This window comes from Odontesthes bonariensis, chromosome 24, assembly GCF_027942865.1.
Source record: "Odontesthes bonariensis isolate fOdoBon6 chromosome 24, fOdoBon6.hap1, whole genome shotgun sequence".
In the NCBI taxonomy this organism is placed as follows: domain Eukaryota; kingdom Metazoa; phylum Chordata; class Actinopteri; order Atheriniformes; family Atherinopsidae; genus Odontesthes; species Odontesthes bonariensis.
Window position 1 is genome coordinate 25,461,391 of NC_134529.1, and position 27,087 is coordinate 25,488,477.

At 36.8% G+C, this 27,087-nt stretch overlaps 2 protein-coding genes across 2 annotated transcripts; both read left to right on the forward strand.

The window, feature by feature from the left end:
• The first annotated feature begins 3,950 nt into the window (after positions 1-3,950).
• On the forward strand, positions 3,951-21,821 carry LOC142375136 (uncharacterized). The gene is made up of 19 exons (XM_075459068.1): positions 3,951-4,517; positions 11,679-11,785; positions 11,988-12,039; positions 12,164-12,307; positions 12,431-12,598; positions 13,952-14,107; positions 14,202-14,369; positions 15,651-15,680; positions 16,490-16,552; positions 17,554-17,658; positions 17,805-17,909; positions 18,051-18,152; positions 18,294-18,398; positions 18,545-18,744; positions 18,855-18,916; positions 20,507-20,628; positions 20,746-20,958; positions 21,483-21,693; positions 21,809-21,821. The coding sequence occupies exons 2-19, from the start codon at positions 11,684-11,686 to the stop codon at positions 21,819-21,821; spliced, it is 2,121 nt and encodes a 706-aa protein (XP_075315183.1). The 5' UTR covers positions 3,951-4,517; positions 11,679-11,683.
• A 1,674-nt stretch (positions 21,822-23,495) lies between these two features.
• Positions 23,496-26,256, forward strand: LOC142374722 (adhesion G-protein coupled receptor F1-like). The gene is made up of 5 exons (XM_075458495.1): positions 23,496-24,631; positions 24,738-24,779; positions 25,181-25,231; positions 25,335-25,398; positions 25,624-26,256. The coding sequence occupies exons 1-5, from the start codon at positions 23,582-23,584 to the stop codon at positions 25,686-25,688; spliced, it is 1,272 nt and encodes a 423-aa protein (XP_075314610.1). The 5' UTR covers positions 23,496-23,581; the 3' UTR covers positions 25,689-26,256.
• Positions 26,257-27,087: the final 831 nt, after the last annotated feature.

Here is a 27,087-nt window from a genome sequence, read left to right on the forward strand (position 1 = left end):
GTGTGAAGACAGTGTGGAGAGCAGTGGAGATGGCATCTTATGTTGGCCCTTAAGGCAAACTGGTGACAGACCAGGCTTACCAGGATGTTTCACTTGTTACACTTATTCAGACAGGAAGTGTTTAAGGAATTTCACAGAAATGATGTCTCAAAGAAGGTAGGAACACTCTTTTATCACCGGTAAGTAAATATGTCAGTAATAACATCAGTTAGTTGACTGACACATGTTTTAACTGCACAGCCAGTAAAAATTCGGATTCAGAAATCTTTATCTATCCCAGGAGGCAATTCAGTAACCGTGGCAAAAAAACAACACAATCAGCAGTAACAAAAGCAAAATACAAACATCATGGCGGTGATGATATATTAGCAGCACAACAGAGCTTCAGTCCCCTCAGCTTTGCTTGTATTCACCCTCATCAGAATTGTTCTCTCATCAGCTGTTGATTTTTATAGTTGGCAGTTCACCTGGAGGCGCTGATGATCAGAGTGAGTGTGACTTTGTTTTAAGTTACGTGGTATTCAGCACACATGATGAGTATTCACCACTTCCTTGATGTCTTTCAGTCTCACTCTGGTAGCGCTCTATGCTTCCCTGTCAACTTACCTAAAGGCTTCTTTTATGGCTCTCCATTCTTTCAGGCCATTATTATTGTGGTTACTGAGTCATCAACACTTTTGCTGATGAATGTCGTCAGTGTTTAGATCTTAAATCAATGAAAAACATATCTTCTTATGAATCTTCCCTTGTTTTATATCCTGATGAATCTATTAAAAAGTCTTGATCTGTCTGTGAACCGTCATCTTCAGGTCTTTCCTCAATGGGTTAGTTGCTTGGTTTAAGTCTGGGATTAAACTGGTCCACTCAAGAAGAGACTTGTACTGATGCTGTCTTGTATTGCCACCATTATTAATTTGGGAGAGCTTTTATGTTAGGAATATATAAATGAAGATGTAAACTTTTGGAGTTGTTACCCAGATGCAACTGCTGATTCTTCCTCTTAGATTATCTCCAATCCTAAAGAAGCAAACATTTTTGTAAGAATAATCATCAACTCTGAATTAATACAGAATAACTGTTAAACACTATGAACATGTTTTCTTTCTCTCAGCAGATTGATGAGCAAAGATACCTAACAAGACATGCAAATCTGTTTAAACAGAAGTATCATCCCGATCAAACTGCTCTGCTGCAGAATAAACCAGTGCATCTGCATTTGTCAGGAATCATGTCACTTAACCGGCCAGACAAGTGTGTGACTCAGACAAAAAATATGGGGAAGTTAACAAATACTCTGTATGGTACACATGAAAATTAGTCTGTGGCTCCAGTGCAATAAAATGTCGTCCTGACAACAGCCTTTACTGAAGCCAGAAGACAAGGAGAGGTAAACTAGTCTTGATACATTTTGAAATCTTTCTTCTTATTATAGATTATAGACTTTTACTTATCCCTTCAGTCCAACTGTGGAGCATGTTATCCAGGAACGGATTATATTGCTTTCTTTCTTTGGCTTAACATTTCACCTTGTGTACAGAATGAACAAAAGGCAAGATGGTACTTAGTGAAGGTAAATAGTAATTGTAATGAGATGTTGAACTGAGATGTGGAAAAGAGATTTTTTTCTCTTTTGAGCAGAACTTTTAAAAGAAGCTAAAGGACCATCAACATTTTAACTCAGCAACAAACAACAGTAAAGATGCACAGATTGTATTAGCTTGTAAATTCTATTTTGAAATAGAATATGATTATAGGTGAGATTCAGTTTTTTAAAAATCTATCAGTGCAGAAAAAAAGAAACAGAGCCACGCTTAATCGGAACAATAATTTTAATTAAATTGTGCTATTGAAGAGGAGCATTGTCACCATTTTTTAGTTGAACTGAACCGAATCCTTCTATCAAAAAGATTAATCTTTAAATACCCATTTTCACAAAGTGTGAACTTTCACTTTCTGCTTTGTTGTTGAAGTGAGAAGTGAACAAAGATAAACTCATGCCTGGGCCAGTTTGCCCAAGAGGTTCCAATTTAACGGTTAGAACAATGCTTACAAAGAGTTAACTATCATAAAAAGTTGATTCTTGGCACCTACACACTTTTAAAAATCAAATCTAATATGTTATGACCACTTAAGATGCAGCGTTCTCTTATGAGAATTCTGGGTCTCGTGAACTAGAACCTGGTACCCATAGGACTTTTTTTCCCCTCAAAAACTATTTACTATTCAACCACAGTGCTTAGATGTCTTACTTTCTTACTGACTTACTCGGTTCAAGGAATAGCCAGGAGAAATTAAAAAAGATTAAAGAAATTAAGACTTTTTTCAAATCTCAGATAAATTATTTACTGCCACCACCCTAGCTAAATATAAAAAAGGGTTCAATGAGACTGTACTAAATTGTTACATCTTACAAGATACAAAAACCTATTTGTGTCTCAATCAAATCTTTGCAAAACATATTTGTATAGAATAGTATGTATGTATCCATCCTGGAGATCCATATCTGTCATCTCTAATATAATTTTTATATGATCTGTATCCTATTAACATTGGGGAAAAAAGTGAAATGTGGAGCAAGGGGCCAAACACAAAAAAGAAAAAGCATTCAAAATTGGACTGGACTAATCCTGAAGAGCAACTTGTAAAAATTATAGTGTTAATCATATGTCTTGGTTTGATTCCTCGTCGGTGAAGACATCTCAAAATAAAATGACAATTGAGGAATTTATGACTTTGTACATTTAATATCAGAGATTTCTTAGGAATCCACAAATACCCTAGGTTGAATGTTTACTTTGAAATAAATTTGAAACAGTAGTATTTATTTATTTTTTAAATATTTTTGGGGGCTTTTTATGCCTTTTTAATGGATAGACAGTTGGACAGAGAGACAGGAAGCAGGGAGATGGGGAAGACATGCAGCAAAGGGCCGCTCGGTGTGGGATTCAAACCGGGGCCAGCTGCAGCGAGGACTAGTAGCCTCTGTTCATGGGGTGGCTGTTCATGGGGTGGCTGCTTAACCCACTACGCCACCGACCACCCCAGCAGTATTTATTTTTAAGTCATGTGCACTGTGTGACTGTATGACAAAATAAAAAAAGTTTTAACACTTTTCAAAAACCGGTTTCACAAAGGTCACGGGGAAGAAGAGTTTCAAACAAGTGCAGTTAACCAGGAAATGCTGAATATATCATTTAAAAAGAATGCAGTGTTGAGATGATAAACTGAAGGACTAACTGTTAAAATTGCCTGAGTTGGGAGAGTGATAGTATCTCATTAATTGAGATTCAGTGAAAAAGATTTCAGTCAGCAAACATGATGATTTAACTGACTCAACTCAACTTTTATCTATAGAGCGCATTTAAAAACAACCGGGGCTGACCAAAGTGCTGTACAGGTTAAAGCAGCATGGATGATAAGAGAAAGAAATTAAGATAAATACTAAATTTATTCCTTTGTGTCATCTCAGCTTCAGGATTCAATTTACCAATCACTAGGATACACTAATATGCAGTCTAGTCTAGTGGACTTTTATCAACTAAGCATGCACTTTACAGACAGCAGTATTGACTGTGAAAGCAGAGTGCCTCAAAACTGACACAGTCCCCATTGTTTAGAAAACATTAAGTACAGGAACTGCAGTTTACATACCAAAGGTTTTTTTCAGACCTGAAACACTTCCTTGATGTCTTTCAGTCTCACTCTGGTAGCGCTCTATGCTTCCCTGTCAACTTACCTAAAGGCTTCTTTTATGGCTCTCCATTCTTTCAGGCCATTATTATTGTGGTTTCTGAGTCATCAACACTTTTGCTGATGAATGTCGTCAGTGTTTAGATCTTAAATCAATGAAAAACATATCTTCTTATGAATCTTCCCTTGCTTTATATCCTGATGAATCTATTAAAAAGTCTTGATCTGTCTGAGAACCGTCATCTTCAGGTCTTTCCTCAACGGGTTAGTTGCTTGGTTTAAGTCTGGGATTAAACTGGTCCACTCAAGAAGAGACTTGTACTGATGCTGTCTTGTATTGCCACCATTATTAATTTGGGAGAGCTTTTATGTTAGGAATATATAAATGAAGATGTAAACTTTTGGAGTTGTTACCCAGATGCAACTGCTGATTCTTCCTCTTAGATTATCTCCAATCCTAAAGAAGCAAACATTTTTGTAAGAATAATCATCAACTCTGAATTAATACAGAATAACTGTTAAACACTATGAACATGTTTTCTTTCTCTCAGCAGATTGATGAGCAAAGATACCTAACAAGACATGCAAATCTGTTTAAACAGAAGTATCATCCCGATCAAACTGCTCTGCTGCAGAATAAACCAGTGCATCTGCATTTGTCAGGAATCATGTCACTTAACCGGCCAGACAAGTGTGTGACTCAGACAAAAAATATGGGGAAGTTAACAAATACTCTGTATGGTACACATGAAAATTAGTCTGTGGCTCCAGTGCAATAAAATGTCGTCCTGACAACAGCCTTTACTGAAGCCAGAAGACAAGGAGAGGTAAACTAGTCTTGATACATTTTGAAATCTTTCTTCTTATTATATATTATAGACTTTTACTTATCCCTTCAGTCCAACTGTGCAGCATGTTATCCAGGAACGGATTATATTGCTTTCTTTCTTTGGCTTAACATTTCACCTTGTGTACAGAATGAACAAAAGGCAAGATGGTACTTAGTGAAGGTAAATAGTAATTGTAATGAGATGTTGAACTGAGATGTGGAAAAGAGATTTTTTTCTCTTTTGAGCAGAACTTTTAAAAGAAGCTAAAGGACCATCAACATTTTAACTCAGCAACAAACAACAGTAAAGATGCACAGATTGTATTAGCTTGTAAATTCTATTTTGAAATAGAATATGATTATAGGTGAGATTCAGCTTTTTAAAAATCTATCAGTGCAGAAAAAAAGAAACAGAGCCACGCTTAATCGGAACAATAATTTTAATTAAATTGTGCTATTGAAGAGGAGCATTGTCACCATTTTTTAGTTGAACTGAACCAAATCCTTCTATCAAAAAGATTAATCTTTAAATACCCATTTTCACAAAGTGTGAACTTTCACTTTCTGCTTTGTTGTTGAAGTGAGAAGTGAACAAAGATAAACTCATGCCTGGGCCAGTTTGCCCAAGAGGTTCCAATTTAACGGTTAGAACAATGCTTACAAAGAGTTAACTATCATAAAAAGTTGATTCTTGGCACCTACACACTTTTAAAAATCAAATCTAATATGCTATGACCACTTAAGATGCAGCGTTCTCTTATGAGAATTCTGGGTCTCGTGAACTAGAACCTGGTCCCCATATGAGGACTTTTTTTCCCCTCAAAAACTATTCACTATTCAACCACAGTGCTTAGATGTCTTACTTTCTTACTGACTTACTCGGTTCAAGGAATAGCCAGGAGAAATTAAAAAAGATTAAAGAAATTAAGACTTTTTTCAAATCTCATATAAATTATTTACTGCCACCACCCTAGCTAATATAAAAAAGGGTTCAATGAGACTGTACTAAATTGTTACATCTTACAAGATACAAAAACCTATTTGTGTCTCAATCAAATCTTTGCAAAACATATTTTTATAGAATAGTATGTATGTATCCATCCTGGAGATCCATATCTGTCATCTCTAATATAATTTTTATATGATCTGTATCCTATTAACGTTGGGGAAAAAAGTGAAATGTGGAGCAAGGGGCCAAACACAAAAAAGAAAAAGCAGTCAAAATTGGACTGGACTAATCCTGAAGAGCAACTTGTAAAAATTATAGTGTTAATCATATGTCTTGGTTTGATTCCTCGTCGGTGAAGACATCTCAAAATAAAATGACAATTGAGGAATTTATGACTTTGTACATTTAATATCAGAGATTTCTTAGGAATCCACAAATACCCTAGGTTGAATGTTTACTTTGAAATAAATTTGAAACAGTAGTATTTATTTATTTTTTAAATATTTTTGGGGGCTTTTTATGCCTTTTTAATGGATAGACAGTTGGACAGAGAGACAGGAAGCAGGGAGATGGGGAAGACATGCAGCAAAGGGCCGCTCGGTGTGGGATTCAAACCGGGGCCAGCTGCAGCGAGGACTAGTAGCCTCTGTTCATGGGGTGGCTGTTCATGGGGTGGCTGCTTAACCCACTACGCCACCGACCACCCCAGCAGTATTTATTTTTAAGTCATGTGCACTGTGTGACTGTATGACAAAATAAAAAAAGTTTTCACACTTTTCAAAAACCGGTTTCACAAAGGTCACGGGGAAGAAGAGTTTCAAACAAGTGCAGTTAACCAGGAAATGCTGAATATATCATTTAAAAAGAATGCAGTGTTGAGATGATAAACTGAAGGACTAACTGTTAAAATTGCCTGAGTTGGGAGAGTGATAGTATCTCATTAATTGAGATTCAGTGAAAAAGATTTCAGTCAGCAAACATGATGATTTAACTGACTCAACTCAACTTTTATCTATAGAGCGCATTTAAAAACAACCGGGGCTGACCAAAGTGCTGTACAGGTTAAAGCTGCATGGATGATAAGAGAAAGAAATTAAGATAAATACTAAATTTATTCCTTTGTGTCATCTCAGCTTCAGGATTCAATTTACCAATCACTAGGATACACTAATATGCAGTCTAGTCTAGTGGACTTTTATCAACTAAGCATGCACTTTACAGACAGCAGTATTGACTGTGAAAGCAGAGAGCCTCAAAACTGACAATGTCCCCATTGCTTGGAAAACATGAAGTACAGGAACTGCAGTTTACATACCAAAGGTTTTTTTCAGACCTGAAACACTTCCTTGATGTCTTTCAGTCTCACTCTGGTAGCGCTCTATGCTTCCCTGTCAACTTACCTAAAGGCTTCTTTTATGGCTCTCCATTCTTTCAGGCCATTATTATTGTGGTTACTGAGTCATCAACACTTTTGCTGATGAATGTCGTCAGTGTTTAGATCTTAAATCAATGAAAAACATATCTTCTTATGAATCTTCCCTTGCTTTATATCCTGATGAATCTATTAAAAAGTCTTGATCTGTCTGAGAACCGTCATCTTCAGGTCTTTCCTCAACGGGTTAGTTGCTTGGTTTAAGTCTGGGATTAAACTGGTCCACTTAAGAAGAGACTTGTACTGATGCTGTCTTGTATTGTTGTGGCTGTAAACTTCGGCAGAATGTTGTGGAGATGACGTGTCACCAGTCGGACTTTGCTGCACTTCAGAACAAATTATTTAAAAGGAACTCTCTGAATTAAGGTGGTTTTATTCCTCCCTTGATTTTTTTGGGGGGGGATTTTTATGCCTTTAATGGATAGGACAGTTGAAGAGAGACAGGAAGCAGGGGGCAGAGAGAGGGCCGTCCGATGCAGGATTTGAACCGGGGCCAGCTGCAGCGAGAACTGTAACCTCTGTACATGGGGCAGCTGCTTAACCCACTACGCCACCGACCACCAACTACCCCCCTCTCTTGATTTTGAACAATTTATCATCTTCATCATCCCAGGGGCATCAAATTTCCCCCTATCTGTCAAAGGCACTGGCATCTGTGGCACACAAAGTATCTTTTGTTGCACACAGCAGGCAATTATTAGACAATGACAGCAAAGACTGCAACCCTAACAATAAAGTGGTAATTTATGAAGAAAATACAGGGTCATTATAAGGAGGCTGGAAGGGGTGGGGTTTCATGTATCAGCTATTGTTTTTGTACTTCCTTGTTGTCATTCATTCCCTCGGTTCTAAAAGTTTCTCAGTTTCTTTGATTACGTTTTTGATTAAAGTGCTTATGAAACAAATTTTAATTGTTGGAATTTCACAGTTTTTGCTGCTGATTCTAAAGGTTCCAAGCCTTGCGATTAAAATGAGATATTGTCTGGATAATAATTTATCCGGGAAGTTATGTTAAAACGGGCTCAAAAGGAGCCACATTTTGTCTTTTTGTGCGAATTCTTTTTTTAATGCGTGACGTCATAGGGTTGACACAGAAGTTCTCGTAGTCTGTAATGGCGGCGTCTATGGCTAAGACATCACAGCACGGCAGAAAATATTGTGTTGCTGGAGGAACAAATGGTGTTAGTTGCAAAAATAGCAGCTTCACTGAAGGGATCTCTCTGCACATGTTTCCCAAACCAAAAACTACTGGAACTGAGGCTGACAAGGAGAAGGCAAAGACAAGAGCACGGTGGGTACAGTTTGTACGGAGGCATCGTCGTGATTTTGAAGTGTCCTCAACATCCGTGTTGTGCTCCGTACATTTCCATCACAACTGTTTCACTAAAAATGTGGAGATCGCGGGAATGGTTGGGAATAGGAGACGTCTTTTAGCTGAAGCTGTTCCAACTATTGACATCGCTGGACCTGGTGTGCCGACGGAGACTGTCCCTGCTCGAACTACTGCTCAGGCGCGAAGACAGCTAGGTGAGTCTGAAATTTCCAGATCGGACATTACTGGACTTGTTTTTTTTATATATAATAATGTTCGCTTACTGTTCGCTTCTGAGAGGCAAGTGTCGACCACTGCTATTGGCTGAGAGCACGGTGGATCGTATCACTGCGCGCTGCCGCCTGCCGATAGCTGCACCTGAATTGCTGCTCGGAAGCAGGGGACTGCTCGCTTTGCTCTTCGGTCTACACACATATCCAGCTAGAATTGCTGTCTGGTCTCTCCGGTGATTGCGCCGGCTACGACATCCGAGGCTCCGTGGATCAGTCCTACCGATGGCTGCTGCCAGTCGTGCCGAGGCCGGGTGCCCATCTCCCTGCCGCCGACCCGTGAGGATCCGCAGACGGGGCCGCGCACTGGAGGATCTCCGACCCAGGGGCGTAGCACCAAATTTGGGGCCCCAGGAACAACCACTACGATGCATATTTGAACCAACATCGACCCTATGTTAGGCTTTTGGGACACTTGTATAGGCTAATAGTCATTTTGAAAATAAATACATTTAAGACAAATATGGCTTCTATTTCACAATTATGTGGTAGCCAACAAAATGAGAGATTATTTTTTTAATTATTTGACTTCGGCTGCTATCAGGGCCGTAGCCAGGATTCAGGAATAGGTGAGCTTCAAGATGCGCGCGCATAGCGCGCGCCGAAATTTTTACAATATATATTAAATTATATAGTTTTTAATATATAGCAGTGTTGCACATTGAGGCTAGTAGCAAAATAAACCATTATAATGTAACAAGAACCCATAGCTAAAAAGAACCTGATTATTTCCCAATGCAAGCCTATACAAATGTTTGGTACAAGCAAAGGCCATTTGGCCAGGCATAGAGTAAGGCTAACTAACCAATATAAAAAATAGAGTTAAATATAGATGGATAGATGCATATTGTAGGCTATAGCTGTTGCTAAACAACCTATAAAGATTTATGGGCTATATTGAATTCATTCACTAAATTAGATGTGGAAAATTGTCTCCAGCCTACATAAATGTGCATTGCTATAACAAGGTGCTGTCTTCTTTATTCACGAACCATACATGACATCGATATAACAATCATATCATTCTAAAGAGCTCGAGCAGAGCTTTCCGTCAGTATATAGCAATCGCCGCTGCACTGCAGAGTGGCCGAGGAAATCGTTCGTCAAATTCGTCTAATTTTTCCATTACTGATTGCTGGTATGCAGCTACTATGTTGACGGTACTTACACGTGTTATACACACCGTTGGAAGGGCAGAGACAGACCTTTCAAATGGTACCACGCAGTCACACATTCACGAAAGTGATGTAAACACAAACGTCAATTGAAACGTGTATGCGAAAACCGAGATTAAAAAAATAAATAAATAAAAAATCCCTGAAAATTACCGAGGTCCAGACCTCGCTTTCCTCATAGCTGGCTACGGCTATGGCTGGTATCACAGTGGTATGCAACGGAATGTGAATGGGATAATCAGTTACTGTAGGCTGTAATTTTGACATTTGGGCTCACCTTTCTTGGGAAAGAAATAAGTAAGCAGTTGCTTTCCTTCATTTTGTCTCTCTTGCCTTTCTTTTCTTTTCTGAAAGCCTGATTTTTTTTGGATGACATCTTTCATGTGCCGGCTGCTGCGTTTAATGCCTAATAATGAAGTGAGTGAAATTTATGGCGCATGTACAATCAAAAGTCCGCCAGAGGGCGGACTAAACCAATGCGCACTAATAATGGGGGTGTCTGATATAGATTATAGCCTATTTGCAGGCTGGGATATACATTTCAACAGATGTATTTCCAGAGAACATTGGATTTTTATAAATTACCAACATATATTGATATTATTTAAAAAATGATTTTTAAAAAACGAAAGAAGAAGAAAATTTCCCTTAGGGCCCCCCCTGTAGGCTGGACCCTGTGAATCAGTCTGACTTTTCCCCCCTGTTCGACGCCGCTGCTCCGACCCGTTAATCCATGCCATTGTTTATTAAGCTTACATTAAAACCATGTTATTATCACATACGTTTTTTTTTAAGTGGCTGGATTTCAAAGTGCCCCTTCGTTAGGTTTCAACGTGTCAAAGACAGCGCAGCAGAATGCCAAATCTGCGAAACCGGCATGTTCAAATCTTTTCCAGTTTACCACAGCAAACATACACTATTGTGTCATTTGATTGATAACATCTTAATAATAATCAGCGTGTAGTAGGAGCGATGGCTGTTTTGTGCCGCCGATCCTGTGCTGAAAATGGTAACTTTCTTTCATTTCCATTATCCATACGGGAGGTGCAGAGAGCCTCTACAATATAGATATTACATCGATTTGTGTGGCTTAAATTCAATGAAAGATTTTCCACATAATGTTAGAGGTGTGTTCTTTCGACCTGCTGATGTTTGTATCAGAATTTTGGTTCCTTTATGAGATAGAGGTCCATCAAATGTATGTTATTATCGCAACCAGCCATACTAGCAAATAAGGGAGTCAACCCTATGACGTCACGGTCATGTGGCCAATTTCGCACCAAAGGCCACATAATTCACACTTTTAAATGGCCGTTTTAACCAGTTATGCCCGGAAAATTTAGTTCAAGTTGGATTGATGGTTTTAGAAAAAGACAAAAATTTCATTTGAATGATAGATGAACATTCGTTTCAGTGCATCTTTAAGACTGTGGGCAGGTTTTTAAAACACAGCTAAGGATCCAGCATGACAGATAACAATGTGGAATACACTTTTTCCATATTTAGCCAGTGCAGAAGATGCCTGAGGCAACTTTATTTGATAGTTAGGGCCATTAAGGTCCCTATAAAGTGTGCCAACACACAGTTACCTTCCATAAGACAAGGACTTTTTACAATTCAGGTTTGTCCTACTCATCCAGGTTGTATTCCATAAATGTGGAACTATTGATCTAAATCTTTCTAGCTGGCCATTATTATATTGGGCATTAGCCTTATCTGTAGTCAGTGGAGCTTACCAAGGCTCTCCAGCCAACTGAAAACAAAAGCCAATCGAGGAAATTCCAAAAACAGGTCAAGTCAGAAAAGGTATTGCATTCTTTCATTGTGAGCTTCCTGGTAGCGTTTTGAACAAAGATAATGATCTAGTACAGCCTTACATAACACCTCAAGCATCAATTCTATCTTTTAGAATCTACTGTCTACACAGTTTATTCCCACATTACATGAATGTATACATGTTATCTAACTTAGTTTATGATGTTCATTATTTCCTCGCTGTAGTCAGGATGGCATTACCAAAGGCAGTACAGTTTGCCGTTATTCTTCTGGTTGTATGCTACAGTCTTGAGAAGCAGGGATACAGAACGTCTTTGACTGTCTTCTTTGAGGTAAGATTAAGACTTAATATAAAAGGTTGTAGTGCTTACAATGTGAAACTAAAAGGGTTGTGATTTGGCCACATCACAAAACATACTCTAAGAACTGCTATAGTACACATAGCACTTGTCTATTTATAAACTGGTAAATGGTTGTAGATATTGCTCTTTGTAGCTAGAATGCAGAGTTGAACTCATCTATTAATTATTCCAGGAACTGATTGGTATCAAAACCTCTAGTCTTCATGGCAGAGAAAAAAGAGCAAGTGAGTCATTGCAAAGAACTTTGACATTCTCTTACTAGATCTATCCTATCCTTGTTATTGAAGGAAGGATTATCAGTTCAACAGTGATGCAGTATCTCATTATATATTTTTTTTCCAATTCTAGCACTCCCAAATGCCACTGATTACGAGCTCCAAGTTGTTATAAGCCTCTCTGAACTGGAGAGTCTCAGAGTGCTTTTAAACTCACTCAGCCTACCCATACTGATCAACAGCACTGCTGAAATTACCAGCATTAACACCACAACAGGTATAACATTCTTATATTTTATCACTCCACTGTTTGCTATAGGTTAGTATTGCATATTCTGACATTACCTGCAGACATAATCATTAAAAATTGATAATTGTTTGGTTCTGTATTTCTCCATAGTATGTTCATCAAACATGACAGTATACCAGTGCAGATGTGAGGAGAGCTATGCTTGGTCTTATAACAACTGCATTAGCCATGGAGCCTGTGATCGCATTATTGGTAACACATGTGGATGCATTAATGACCTCCCGGCAGACAACCAATACTGCCAGCCAAAACAAACAGGTAGGCCTGAGGGCTGTCACACTATATATAATTTTATTGCATTAGATGTAAAGTACATTTATCCAGGTCTGTGTCTCGAAATATCTCTAAAGAAGGGTTGTTTTTTTTTGTTTCATTATGCTTTATACTGTTACCCACTACGTTTATCTGTAGTGAAGTCCGAGTAGTGAATATACACGGCACCCATCAAAACCCTCTGAGCCTTCAGTGTCTCACTAATTGTATCTCATTTTAGAAGGGTATCAACAGTATTAAACCTGAATTTAACAGCTTGATTGTTAAATAAAATAAAAAATGTCTGCAAAATTATGATGAATTTGAAAATGTATTATAACTGTCTTTTTGTGTAAAATTAAGCAAAATTATCTTTAAAATATGGAAGTTTAATGTATTTTCACAGCCACAGTTTTTCATGTTACTTTACATTAAACATGTAAATGTTTCACATCACAGTCAATATCTATAATATTTTTGATGTTTTCCCATATTTCAAAAGTACTGGAAGAAACTGTAAAATAACATTTGTAATGTACCAGATTTTTTTACAGTACAGATTCAAGGCAGAAATTCCAGTCACAGCAGTCATGGCTGACTTGTCTTATGTCATAACGTAACAAATAAAATACCGTGTGGACATGTTACAAACTTGGATGACAAGCAAATGTCTAACCAGGATTTTAAGTCCTGTTCAGGTGCAGCAGAAGTGGTGGACCCAGGAAAAACTTAGTTTTTGTTGACAACAACCTTTCTTTATCAAGTTCACAAAGTGATATAATACCAGAGTATCTGTTAGTTTCCTGTTACCTTTCTTTCTTAAAAGGATAAACTAATTCCCATAAACTCAAGTCTGATTAATGCAACTCATTAATACACCATTGTGGTTACTGATTTCATTTTAAAAGAAAAATGGCTTCTAAGGATTCCAACACAACTTATTTTTTGTTGTTGACACCACTCAGCATCAACAAAAGCCATTCGAAGCACCAATTGGTATGGCTCATTATTTCTTAAAGATGGCAGTTAGTATGTGAGCTTCTGAATGTTGGCACTTGCACTATAAAATGTGAAGCAAAATTTTAGATATCTCTCGCTTTTTTATGAATTTAGAATTTATTTTAAGTATGCAGCTTTAATTTAATAAATATAATTATTATAAAGATAATAAATATATTTGACCTGGAAATCAGTATTTTACTCAAGCTTCTTCTATTTTCCATCATGTAAACTGTACTTAAGCTAAGTTCAACACAGTTTGCCAACCTGGAACCTTTATTCTAAAATATCCCTGTGAATCTTGGTTTGCAAGATCATGACAAATTGATGTGATGGATTCTCTCCTGCTCACCTCTATAGACCCAGTGGACAATGATGTAGTCCTTGAATTGCACATCCCGCTCTCCAGTGTGTCATCTGGTTTCATGGACATTTTCAGGAACAATCTGAATAATGTCTCATTCCCCCGAAACATCTCACAGTCCTTAATATTAGTGGACCTGAACTTCACCACAGGTAAGAACATCTGCTTTTTCATTTACTGATGTTTGGATTTAATCCTGATTGTAAACAGTGTATATACTTACATTAATTGAAATGTCTTTATTAGGATGTTATCCAAATTCCACTGGAGGACTGCAGTGCCAATGCGAGGATGAGTATGCCTGGTCATGTAACAAGTGTATTGTTTATGGTCACTGCAGTAATACAAGCAGTCAAAGATGTAGCTGCATAAATGGACTTCCTCCTGACAGAGAATTCTGTCAGCCAATCACAGGTAAGCATTCCTGTTTAGTAACTGTAATATGAAATATGTATCTTTGTCCACAAAGCTTTTACAAACAGCTCATATGTCTTACATTACAATGTAGTACAGTACAGTTTTCAGACCCTTTCTAGTTTCCTGCATTTTGTGGTGTTTCAGACTAAACATGACATAGATTCAGTCATTTTTATTCTAATAAATCTACACACTCAAGTTATCTTCAAAGACACAATGTCTGTTACATGCTTTAGTCAAAATACCACAATGACACAGTACAACAGCTTCCTATTCATCCATGTCTTTAAACATTTTTAAGGTTAAATACTTAACTTTTAATTTCAGTCTGTACAGAGGATTTGATCTGAAGGCATGTTAAAGGTTAACAATTGTGCTCCTGAAGTTGTTTTTTCCACACACTGCTTCTGCATGTGGTTTTACCTTTTAATTAATCAGTGATGACAGAGTTAGGGACCATACGTTTTTTAATATAAGTTTATTTTAATTTAAGTTTAACAAGTTTTATATAAGTATATACATCATATTCATGTGGTGATTCCTATAGAATTTTTGTTTCTGGTTGTAAGTAACACAGGCAAGTTATAAGTAATTAGTAAGAATATTTGAGTGTCTGCATTTCCTCTGTTATATTTCAGTTGGTCAGAGAAATGTGATGTCCTTGATCCGTGTTCAAGGAATGCTTCTACAATCCTTCTTAAGTGCACATAAGGCAAAAAAATCCTGTTTAAAAATATGTCTCTTAAGTTACCCATACAGTATGTTGGGGTCTCATTCAGTGGTAAATCATCACAATGAATATGAAATTTGACTTGTTGATTTGAAAAGCTTTGATGAGCATGAGCATGAGATCTTCAGCACTCTGGAGAAGTGACTGTATATTGATGAGAAAAAAAGAGTAATGAACTGTCCTTATATTGCACGTTTCTAGTCTAGTTATAATGTTATAGGCCACACAGTGCTTTTTTCTTTATGAAACACACTGAAACACCGATTGACACATTGGAACCACCGTATGTCTTACCCAAGGACAATTTGACATATGGTCCAGGTAAGCTGGGAGTAGAACTGCTGACCTTCTGGTTGGCAGACAACTGATCTTCCTTTTGGCCTACAGCTACCCAATAGAGTTTGCAATAGAATCTGAAACTCTATTGCAAACTGTGTTAATACACAGATAATAATTATGTCTCAATACTCTGATGCTAACTACAATTGAAGGGTGTTTGGTTTCTGACCACCAAATTAAACAATTCTGTTCTGTTTGTTGCTCCACAGATGTCTCTTTATGTCCCACACCACCTCCTGGTATGAAAAACATTTAGCTTATTTTTACAATTCAACAAATACGGTTAGTAAATATTTTTTTGTTTCAGAACAGCTGAATGGAGTTAGTTGAGCGACTTCTATGTTAACTCTGAATTAAACATTCAAACGTGTTTTGAAAAATGCAATCATTACTGGGGCTCCAATACTGTGATTCACCACTGGCAACAAGTGCACTGATAGCAGCTCCATTTCTATACAAATGATCTACAAATATAAATGTATGCCAATGTATATTTGTGTAAAGAGAGATTAGATAGGGGTCAATAAGAAAGTGCTGTTACATTTTATTCAGCATAATCCATAGCTGGAATCCTACTGGATCTTTTGACTATACTACATTGGAATTATAACTTGTTTATTAGTCGTAACCTGGTTGCAGAAAATACATTTCACACAAATGAAAATGAAAATATGAATTGAATAAATTGAATACATTGGGTTATGGACCTATAATTAAAAGTGCAGCCCAAACCAACAATATTGATTTTGAGATTTTTCCAACTGGAAAGGTCTCAGTTCAAAAATTATTTTGAATTTATAAAAATGTATAAAATTTATTTTTACTCCAGAAGTAGAATCTTAAAAACTAATTTCAGACCACAATCATTCTCATCTAAAAAGGTTCCTTTTTCCTGACTGATCACAGCATAACAAATTATTGGTAATTTATCAGAGGAAACAAACCAAGAGTTTCTCCAACACTTACTTTCTGGAATAACCCCTGTAGCTATTCAACTTTTTATCTAAATCCTTTTTCATGCTTATAAGGCTGATTGTTTTATTTACAGTGACGATGACCACAGTAACAGCTTTTCCAAACACAACAGCAGCATCTTCTCCAACACCAACTGGTATGACTTGTGAAATGTTAAAGATGAAGGTCTGTGTCTAAGACTCTGACTATCGCCACTTGCTCTGTGAACCCCTGCAAAGACTGAACAGCTATCAGAGTATCTCTTGTAATAGTATGGCGTGATGATGCAGTTTTGCTCCTGTTCACCTAATCAGAACCCAGTCCTTGATATTATATTTGCAGATCATTTGCTGCGTTTTCTTGTTAATGTTGTTTGATATGTGTTTGTGCTCCATACCACTTATGTGGTCGTGAGAAAATAAAAAGTGAAGTGAAGTGAATAAGATATCCATGTCATCAGAGTGACATCACAAGTACTGGGCAAGCTCCATGTCCTGGGGCAATAATCTCTCATAAAGCCTGGAAGCCTCACATTTTTTTTATTTGTTTGTTTGTTGTTTTTTTTTTAATCTTTGGATGATTTGTAATAATGTCCTGCAATCTCCTGCAGTTGATTATAGTACTGCAGGAGATTGCAAGCACATTGAGTTGCCTGTGGTATGAAATGCGCTATATGAATAAAGATCCCTTGCCACATTCATATTATTATTGGTAATGTATTGTAATTTGCTTTTTTGTAGTAGCTTTTTAATTGGCAATTAAAACTGTATTGTTTAGTGTCCATATGTAGAATAGTTTGTTGAAGAATAAGACTACCAGCAAGCAAGTTAGACTTGCATAATCTGTTACCATTAGTTGTAGCTCGTTCTGAATGGGGAAAAAGGTGAAAAACCGCGGGGAAAAAAGATACTGCTGTTTTTTTTTATTTTCAGTTATTTCAACAGTGACAACAGTCATGCCAACCTTCTCTACTCTACCGCCAACTGGCATGATTAATTAAATGTTTCGGATGAACATATTTATTTTTCTTTTCTTCACTGTGGATTTGCTGAACTAAAGAATAATAACTGGCTTTAAACCGTTTATTTTATTTAGTTTTCTTTTCTTTTCTTTAATTTAATTTTGATTTATCTTATTTTATCTTATTTTATCTTACAGTGACATCAACTACATCAATAATGACAACAATGCAAAACATAACATCAAATCTGACAACCACTTTGCCAGTGACTACGACAACAACAGCAACAACAACAGCGCCTGGTAGGAAAATGTTTACTTTTCTTTTCAATACAGTGGAGTTGCTGAACTAAAGAATAATTACTGGCTTTAAACCGTTTATTTTATTTAGTTTTATTTTATTTAATTTAATTTTGATTTATCTTATTTTATCTTATTTTATCTTACAGTGACATCAACTACATCAATAATGACAACAATGCAAAACATAACATCAAATCTGACAACCACTTTGCCAGTGACTACGACAACAACAGCAACAACAACAGCGCCTGGTAGGAAAATGTTTACTTTTCTTTTCAATACAGTGGAGTTGCTGAACTAAAGAATAATTACTGGCTTTAAACCGTTTATTTTATTTAGTTTTATTTTATTTTACTTAATTTTATTTTGATTGATCTTATTTTATCTTACAGTGATATCAACTACATCAATAACGACAACAATGCAAAACATAACATCAAATCTGACAACCACTTTGCCAGTGACTACGACAACAACAGCAACAACAACGCCTGGTAGGAAAATGTTTACTTTTCTTTTCAATACTGTGGAGTTGCTGAACTAAAGAATAATTACTGGCTTTAAACCGTTTATTTTATTTAGTTTTATTTTATTTTACTTAATTTTATTTTGATTGATCTTATTTTATCTTACAGTGACATCAACTACATCAATAATGACAACAATGCAAAACATAACATCAAAGCTGACAACCAATTTGCCAGTGACTACGACAGCAACAGCAACAACAACAACGCCTGGTAGGAAAATGTTTACTTTTCTTTTCAATACTGTGGAGTTGCTGAACTAAAGAATAATTACTGGCTTTAAACCGTTTATTTTATTTAGTTTTATTTTATTTTATTTTACTTAATTTTATTTTGATTGATCTTATTTTATCTTACAGTGACATCAACTACATCAATAACGACAACAATGCAAAACATAACATCAAATCTGACAACCACTTTGCCAGTGACTACGACAGCAACAGCAACAACACCAACGCCTGGTAGGAAAGAAAGGTTGGACCTTTTCATGAACTTGCCTTTCAAGGAGTCCTACAATACTCCAAGCGATCCATTGTACAAAGCCATTGAAGAAGTTGTAAGTCCTAATTCATTTCTGTCAGTATATTTTATTTTTAATACACTGTTTCACTGAATGTACAGTATGTGATTATTATTCTACTATTTCTGTGTCTGTTTTTCAAACAGATTAAAAGTAAATGTCGGGAGCACATTAAAAATCTACTGTCAGTAAAGCTTCTGAATATCCGGTGAGCTAAGTCTTTTGATTTTACTCTTTAAGTAATTTTTTACTTAGATTATATGTATCTATCTATTTATGCAGGAACAGAAAATGAACATACATATCTATATATATACAGATATGTATTTATATGAATTTTCTGTACATATAAACATGGGGCTGCTGCTCAAGAGTGTGTCTATGTTCTATGTTCTGTACTGACAATGTATTACTTTAGTTACTTTGAAGGGATACAAGGTAGTTTAGCGGCAGTATAGCGATCTCTATTGGTCAAACTGAAATTCTACACTGTCATAAAAATGCCCACCTGTACACACCCACTAACTAAACATTGTGGCGAATGGTGCCGTTGTGTTATTTAGTCAGTGCAGTTAGGTCATCTGATTCACAAGTGTAGACTGCCCACGTAAGATACTACAATCAGAGATTTTCTGAAGAAAGAACTCAAGATAATATGCTATAATCCTGTTGCTGGAGGAAGTGGCCGGGGACAGCTCGTCTGGGTTTCTCTGCTCAGGCTGCTGTCCCCGCGACCCGATCCCCGGACAAGCGGCAGATAATGGATGTATGAATGTATGGATGGACTGTTGCTGATCTTGAATGGGATTCTTCCCTCATCATGGTGTATTCGTGGAGTGATTCCTTTGTATTAGCAGACACTTACAAAAGTTACATCTTAGACAGATGCGCGCAGGCACTACCAACATACACGCCGCAATAAACGCAGACTAGCTCTATACTATTCCGATTACAATCACAAATTAATCAATTTTCATTTGTAGATAACTATTCTTGTTCGGATCAAAATGCTATTCTTATTCTAATCAGGTCAGTCCGTGTATTTCTGAAGCTAGGCTACGTCTCGAACTCAGGAGGAATTAGAGCACCGTCATCACCTGTCTCTTTACGATCTGAAACGCAGATCACTATGGTAGATGAACAAGATCACGCTTGGAGAAATTTCACAAACATCGTGCCAACATCGAACGTTTCATATTCAGTCTGTGAAAGGCAGAATATGAAACGCTTGGTGTTGGCTCCTCAACGCAAGCGAACACATAGCCTACAACTACAGCTAGCATACAGTACCTAGCTAAGTGCCGTAAACACAAACGACTCTTCTCGCGCATCACGACACTTCAGAAGCGGGTCGCTCCTGTCGAAGTTACATATGGGATTTTCAGCATACAGACCCCTGTTGGGAGCGAGACAGGCTTCATTCGCTTACCATTGACTTGTTTAACCTTTGGTAAACTCCTGAAGGCTATAACTTTAGGTGAAAATGCTACCTAGTCACTGTGTTTTGATTTTAAGTAAATAAGAACTTTTAGTTTATTTCTATTTTATTTTTGCTGTTATTTGCACTGTCAGAAGCTGGTGAGAAACAACATTTAATTTTGGACTGTGTATTTTTGTAAGTACCATATGAGATGACAATGAAGAATTGTAATAATTTGATCATTATTGTTATAATAGATTCTTTAAGTGATTGGTTAATGATGATTAACAATGATGCTCTTGAGTAGATATGATATGCTTCTAAATATTATGTCTCCTAGTGATGGAGTTTTCATTTGGATTCTATTCTGTATTGCAGGAATGGAAGCACAATTGCTCAGTATGAAGTTGAAGCTCCTTTTATCAATGCTGAAGAAATTGAAAATGTAAAAACTGGGATATTTGGTGAGCTGGCTAAAAGCTACTCAATGATATATGAAGGTAAGACAGTCTAATAAATTTTTTGCGCTTTCTAAATAGCCATACTCAGACATACCTGATCTTTGTGTCAGAAACATTCTGTAATAATTTCATGACTTTTGTGTCCTTCTCATAAAGGCGGGACTTTAGACTTTTATCCAAACAAAACTTTTTTCTTTGGACAAACTATGATTGTGAAGTGTGGACCTCCACCACAGAATTTAGGTAAAAACTGGACAGCTGAGTGGACACGTAATAGCAAACTCATAGTTTTTGATGACCAACACACTGTTTCAGAAGAAAATGGACAATCGAATTTAACTGTGAAGAGTTTTTTAAAAGGTGATGAAGGTAAGAAATAAATGGAGTATGTTATGGTACATAGTTTCCTTCCCAAAATACACACATCTAAAATGGACATGTTGCTTGAGACTTTTATTTGAGGTCTGACCTAATTGGTTTGCCATTGCAACCATGGTTTATTCTGACGCAATGCCCCAAAATAGATATAGATAGATACAATGTACTATCTGTTGTAAAAATATATTTATTTATTTTTTGTACAAACTAGCGGCTGAACTATTAACCTTGTTGCAGTAAAGACAAAATCTCGAATCTCTGTTGCAATTTGAGTAATACACTGTTCCACTGCTGCACTGATCAAGTTATTAACTATCTAGCTTGTCCACCACTAGAATTCCTACTGATTCTTGTTACTGTCCAGAATATTAAGAATACACTTACCATCTTTTGAGATAATCAACAATATTCAAACCAGTTAAAGCAAAACGTGTGGTGTGTTTACCGTCAGGCCATCGTATTTGTATTTTTGTACATTGTACTATGATGATGATGATAATTGTCTTTCATTTCAGGACTTTATGAATGTAAGTTGAAATTTGGAGAGTCATATTTCAGACAGACAGGAGAGCCCAAAGCAGAGGAAAAACCTGATATCCTAGTGAAACCACTCAAACGTCTTGTGCATTGTAAAAATGAATCTGTGACGCTGGAATGCTCCGTTAATGGTACCTATAAAGTCAAGTTTAAAGACTTTGGGCAAGGTAAATGTCCCACAGTCCAAAGGCAATTACAGTATGTTAGATTGATTGGTGACTCTAAACTGGCTGTTTGGTTCTCTGTCTTTGTGTGTTAGCCCAGTAAATGACTGGTAACCTGTTTTATCTCTCTTCTGGCCAAGTGTCAGGCTGTGATGGGTTCTGGCTCCTTGGGTTAAGGGATGGATGGATGGATGGATGGATGGATGGATGGATGGAAAGATCAAATATTTATACTGCACTACTCGCCAAAAGTTAACTTTTGTCAATGTTTTCATTTAGTTCTGGGTAACAAGATCACCTATGAGTACGTAATACCTAGGAACTGTACTAATGGGACCCAAATGTTCAGCTGTCAATTGGAAAACAAGACATTAGTTGAACGTAACATCACACTGGACTTCACCGAAACCGGTGAATACTTATCCAAACATTTGAACATTTAGCATTTAATGCTATCCAGATAAAGATATGTCAAAGTAATGATAAAAGTATTCTTTTAAGGTGAATTAAAACTTTTCTTTTTTTCAGATTTTGTATGCTTCGATGATGTCTATGGTAATGGAATATTAGATTTCAAAGCTGAGGTACCTTGTGAGGAAAACAAAGTTGGAAAAAAGACAGCAGTCTGTTCTGCAGATGGTACCTATGTAAAAAAACAAGACAACTGTGTCCTGAAAGAAGTTCAGAAACTGCTCGATCAGTCTAAGGTGACATTCTTCTGCTGTTTCTGGCACCAAATGATAGCATGCACAATGCAAAATCAGGCAGGTGGCATGTTGTGCCCATATGTATAATGAATGTTGTAAGTTTGTTCAAATGTAAATATTTTAAAGAATTTCATGGGGGCAAACAATATTTCAACCTTTTGGTGATCAGACATAACAAAGCAGTTGATTCTATGGATCTATGGATATTTCACTATTTTTGGAACAGATAATGAATATGAAAAGGTAATGTGTTAAAGACAGCATGAAACTTTAAAGTCATGACGAAATCATTCTCAGTGTACAGGCCACAATTTAAAAACTAGCCTGCATTTCATGTACTGCAGATTCCCACGAAAACAGAAGGTGATCAATATGCTCTCACTAAATTAATGTAATAATTTTCCAAACAATTTTTCAAACACTGATGGCTGATAATAAAATGATAAAATTCAGTCTTTAAAGCAATTAAAATGAGACCCCTGAAAATGATGAAAATGAGACTGCAACTCAGAACTTTCTTCCATCAGCATTAGCGTTTTAACTGTGGCCAGTTCAAGGACAAACAATAACTAAATCTTTTTCTCTCAACCGTCACAGAGTCTAACTGCAGAAAGACTGCCAGAATTCTTGGAGCAACTCAGCAAAGTCACTGTGAGCAACGCAGTAGGTGTAACTGACTCTCCTGCCACCATTAAAGCCATTGTTTCCATATTTGAAAATGTAGCCAAAGCAACTTTAACATCAAAGATCCTGATAAATAGTAACTTAATGGAGGTAAGTGAATGTATGTGATTACTAAAAATGAATGGTTTACATATGCCAAGCAACACAGACTTTTGGATCTAATATTTTCCCTTTTTGTTTATTTGCTTTCCAATTTAGGATGTCTTGTTAACTGCAGGTGTTCTCACCAGTGAGAACGCAACAAATTCATGGGTGACTCTGAACAGTGATACCACAAACAATATAAAAACAAAAAGTAACCACTCTGAACCCACAAGTTTCAGCTCATCCTTCTTACAGTCGCTTGAGAATATTACAAAAAGTCTAAACAATGAGTCCTTTAACATTGCCACAGATTTTATTCTCTTGAACAAAACTACATTCACTGACAGCTTTAATGAGGAGTTTGATTCCTCAGTGGAGATAGAAATATCAGAAGCTGATGGAGGAAGGAAGTCAATCACTGTGATAACATTTTTCTCCATGGATAATGTGCTCCCTGCAAGAGAAGAAGCCAATTCATCGTTTAATTCTATCAATGGAAGGGTTGCACTTATTCAGTCAAGTGGCAAAATCAATAATATCTCAATAACCTTTGATACTCTAAATGATAATCTGGGGAATCCTAAATGTGTTTTCTGGAACTTCAATCTCTTAGATGGTCTCGGAGGATGGGACGATGAGGGCTGTTCCTTGGTAGTCTTTAAAAATAAAACCGTCAGCTGCAACTGCAACCATCTCACCTCTTTCTCCATCCTTATGTCACCAAAAAGTCCTAAAAACCTTCCTTTGGACATCATAACCTACATTGGAGTTGGCATATCCATGGCTTCTTTGGTCATTTGTCTCATCATTGAAGCTGTTATATGGAGAAAAATAAGAAGGAACACTACATCTTACTTGCGTCATGTCTCCATCGTTAACATCGCTGTGTCTCTCCTGATTGCAAACATCTGGTTTATTGTCGGGGCGTTCATTTCCGAAGCAGATCAGGCAAATCCACCAGCATGCAGTGCAGCAGCCTTTTTTATCCATTTTTTCTATCTATCCCTGTTCTTCTGGATGTTAGCCTCAGCTTTGCTGCTGTTCTACCGCACAGTCAGCGTCTTTGACGGGTTGTCTAAAACGGCAATGTTGGCTATTGGATTCTCTCTCGGATATGGTGTACCTCTCATCATAGCAACAATAACCATAGCTGTCACTGCACCCAAAGAAGAATACATCAGAGATATTGAGGTCTGCTGGCTTAACTGGGACGAGTCCAGAGCTCTGTTGGCATTTGTGGTCCCTGCACTGTTAATAGTGCTGATAAACTTCATAATCCTGGTTGTGGTGGTATACAAAATGTTGAGGAGAAGGGTTGGGGCAAGTGCTGCACAAGCAGCCGAAAAACATGTGCTGGTGGTTATTGCCAGATGTTTGGCTGTGCTCACACCATTCTTTGGATTAACTTGGGGTTTGGGAGTTGGAATCATGATCGACCCAACAAATAATGGAATCCATATTACATTTGCATTCTTCAATTCATTGCAGGTACAAATTTATTACCTTTGAATATTGATCTGTATATCATATTGTTTAATGATGTTTTTCTTTTATCACCAAATCCCTCAGAGTTGACATTACTTTGTGTCTTTAGGGTTTCTTCATTTTGGTATTTGGAACACTGTTGGACAAAAAGGTATGTCTAAATATTGAAATTTTTAACCAACTTTATTTTACTAACTTTTAAGAAACATCCACCTCTACTCATACTTTTGAAAATGTGTAACTAAAGTTTTATATATGAATGAATGATTCCAGTAGAGTTATGGTGTTTATATTACAAAGTGATCTGCTAGGATTCAAATCTAATCAGTAAAAGGCTAAATGCTTTTAACAGAAATTTTATTCATTCACAAACCAACCACAAGTAGTTGTTAAAATACTGCTACAAAATTTCTCCTACTGAAATCATACCTGAATGTTTAAGTTTCTCCATGCTGCAAAAGACCAGTGCAGTAATGAGGCTTCACCATTTCTTTCAAGTGTATGCATGAGTTTTTAAAGCGGCACACAAACTTTTGAGAATTAACTTTTCAGGTGCGGTCTGAATTAACATCAACGTCACAAACTTCCCAGAGTCGCACAGCGGTAAGAACAGTTTTTCCAATCATGTCTGTTGTTGTTGTTTTTGGTAATTCTTTGTTTGCTTTTTGAGGTGGTGTTTTATTTTTTACTTTTGCTTTCATTTTAGAGCACCAGTGCTGGATTTTCATTCAGCAATCTGAGAATTTTCAGGAAATTGAGACCAAAAAGAGGTACATCAGTCATGAATAAACTGAGGCTAAATTTAATAGCATGTTTAATATTTTTGGACATTTTATGCTCCTGTCCAAAACTTGGGTACAGGCAGAAATCAACTATTGGATTTATCATCTTGAACTTTTGACAGGCTTACTTTTAGATTTATAGCCTCTTGTACTATTACTTTATCTGCTGTTGTATTATTTTGCCTAAGACAGAATGATGTTTGTTTGTTGCAGGTTCTTCAAGTGGCTTAAATGTGTCCTCAAATGCATCTGAATCTCAGTCATTCGCCAACACTTAATATGTGCATTAAACATTTGTCAATTTAGAAAGAAAAGCAGTGAAGCAAAACCAGCCCTTTATTTTTCTTCATTGCGGCCAAAATCATTCAAAAGTATCTAGTGTGTGATGTTACATTCTAAAAGAGTTTGGTTTGATTTGTCTTTTTTTTTCATCTTTCTTTTTTCAAAAAATGAAGAAAACATTGTAAAACTATGTATCATCAACTATATATCTTGAAAAAGTGTACTTGTCTGAAAGCTGCTGACAACTTGTCATGTACACCAGCCAAATGTTTTAATATTATATGTTTAATTTTGACAGTTAGGTGATGCAGTGATCCACGTGAAAACCTATGTTGATTGTGTTGTTGTTGAACGTTGATTGTGATATTCAATACAGGTTATGTTCAGTCGCACTGTCTTGCACAAAACTAAACAGATGCACTTTATGAAAGCTCTGTTTTAATTTGTTTTGTTTGAATTTTAAAAAGACCAGCTGTTATTTTGTAGTGTGATTGTCTTACTTTTACCTACTTTTGTTGTGATAATGAGTGGCACACTAATATTAAATGTACCCTGTCAATGCTATGCCTGGAGATATTAATATGTTGTTGCATGTACAGTTAAGCCCCAAATTATTCATATCCATGCCAAATTCAGATATCTGTTGAATTCCTAATTGACCAATAGTTTCTGTCCGAGTGGAACTAATAGAAAGAAGTCAAAAACAAAGCAAGGAACTGTTTTACAGATGCCAGTGAAAACGTTTCATGTTTTGTTTTAGATTTGGGAGAAATAAAAAGTCATGGCCTTTCAATACATTTCTTTTATTAGTAGCCCCGCCCTCCGCCAAAATTCTGTCTGTTGAATATCAGATCCCTCAGTAACAAGGCTCTGTTGATCGCCGACTTTATTGCTGACCACAACCTAGACATTCTATGCCTCACTGAGAGCTGCCAACAACCACATGACTTCTCCCATCTCAACGCCGCTGTCCCGCCTGGTTTTTCTTTTATTAGTAAAACCCTCTGCTGCCTTCCTCACTGAATTCTCATCACTATTAACATCTTTATGTGCAATGTCCCCCACTGTTATCCTCCTCGGCGATTTCAATATCCACATTGACAACCCATCTAGTATCTTTGCTAAAGACTTCACATCACTCCTGGACTGTCTTGGTATCACACAACATGTCAACCTCCCAATCCATAACAAAGGTCATATATTGGACTTAATCTGCTGTACTGACATCACCCCCACTAACCTTAATGTCACTGATTTCCCCATTTCCGACCACAAAGCTGTACTTTTTGACATTCACACCCAACTACACAAAGCCAAAGAACAACGGACCGTCTTCTTCAGAAACATCAAACACATCGACACCACAGACCTCTCCACCCTGATCAGCTCCTACCC

What these genes read in the sequence shown, in the direction of transcription:
- LOC142375136 (XM_075459068.1), top strand. Translation starts at nt 11,684, where the DNA reads ATGGCATTACCAAAGGCAGTACAGTTTGCCGTTATTCTTCTGGTTGTA. An exon ending in AGCAACAACAACAACGCCTG is followed by an intron (nt 18,399 to 18,544) that starts GTAGGAAAATGT and finishes TTTATCTTACAG; the next exon opens with TGACATCAACTACATCAATA. An exon ending in GTAAAGCTTCTGAATATCCG is followed by an intron (nt 18,917 to 20,506) that starts GTGAGCTAAGTC and finishes TCTGTATTGCAG; the next exon opens with GAATGGAAGCACAATTGCTC.
- LOC142374722 (XM_075458495.1), top strand. Translation starts at nt 23,582, where the DNA reads ATGGATAATGTGCTCCCTGCAAGAGAAGAAGCCAATTCATCGTTTAAT. An exon ending in CATTCTTCAATTCATTGCAG is followed by an intron (nt 24,632 to 24,737) that starts GTACAAATTTAT and finishes TTGTGTCTTTAG; the next exon opens with GGTTTCTTCATTTTGGTATT. An exon ending in GAACACTGTTGGACAAAAAG is followed by an intron (nt 24,780 to 25,180) that starts GTATGTCTAAAT and finishes TTAACTTTTCAG; the next exon opens with GTGCGGTCTGAATTAACATC.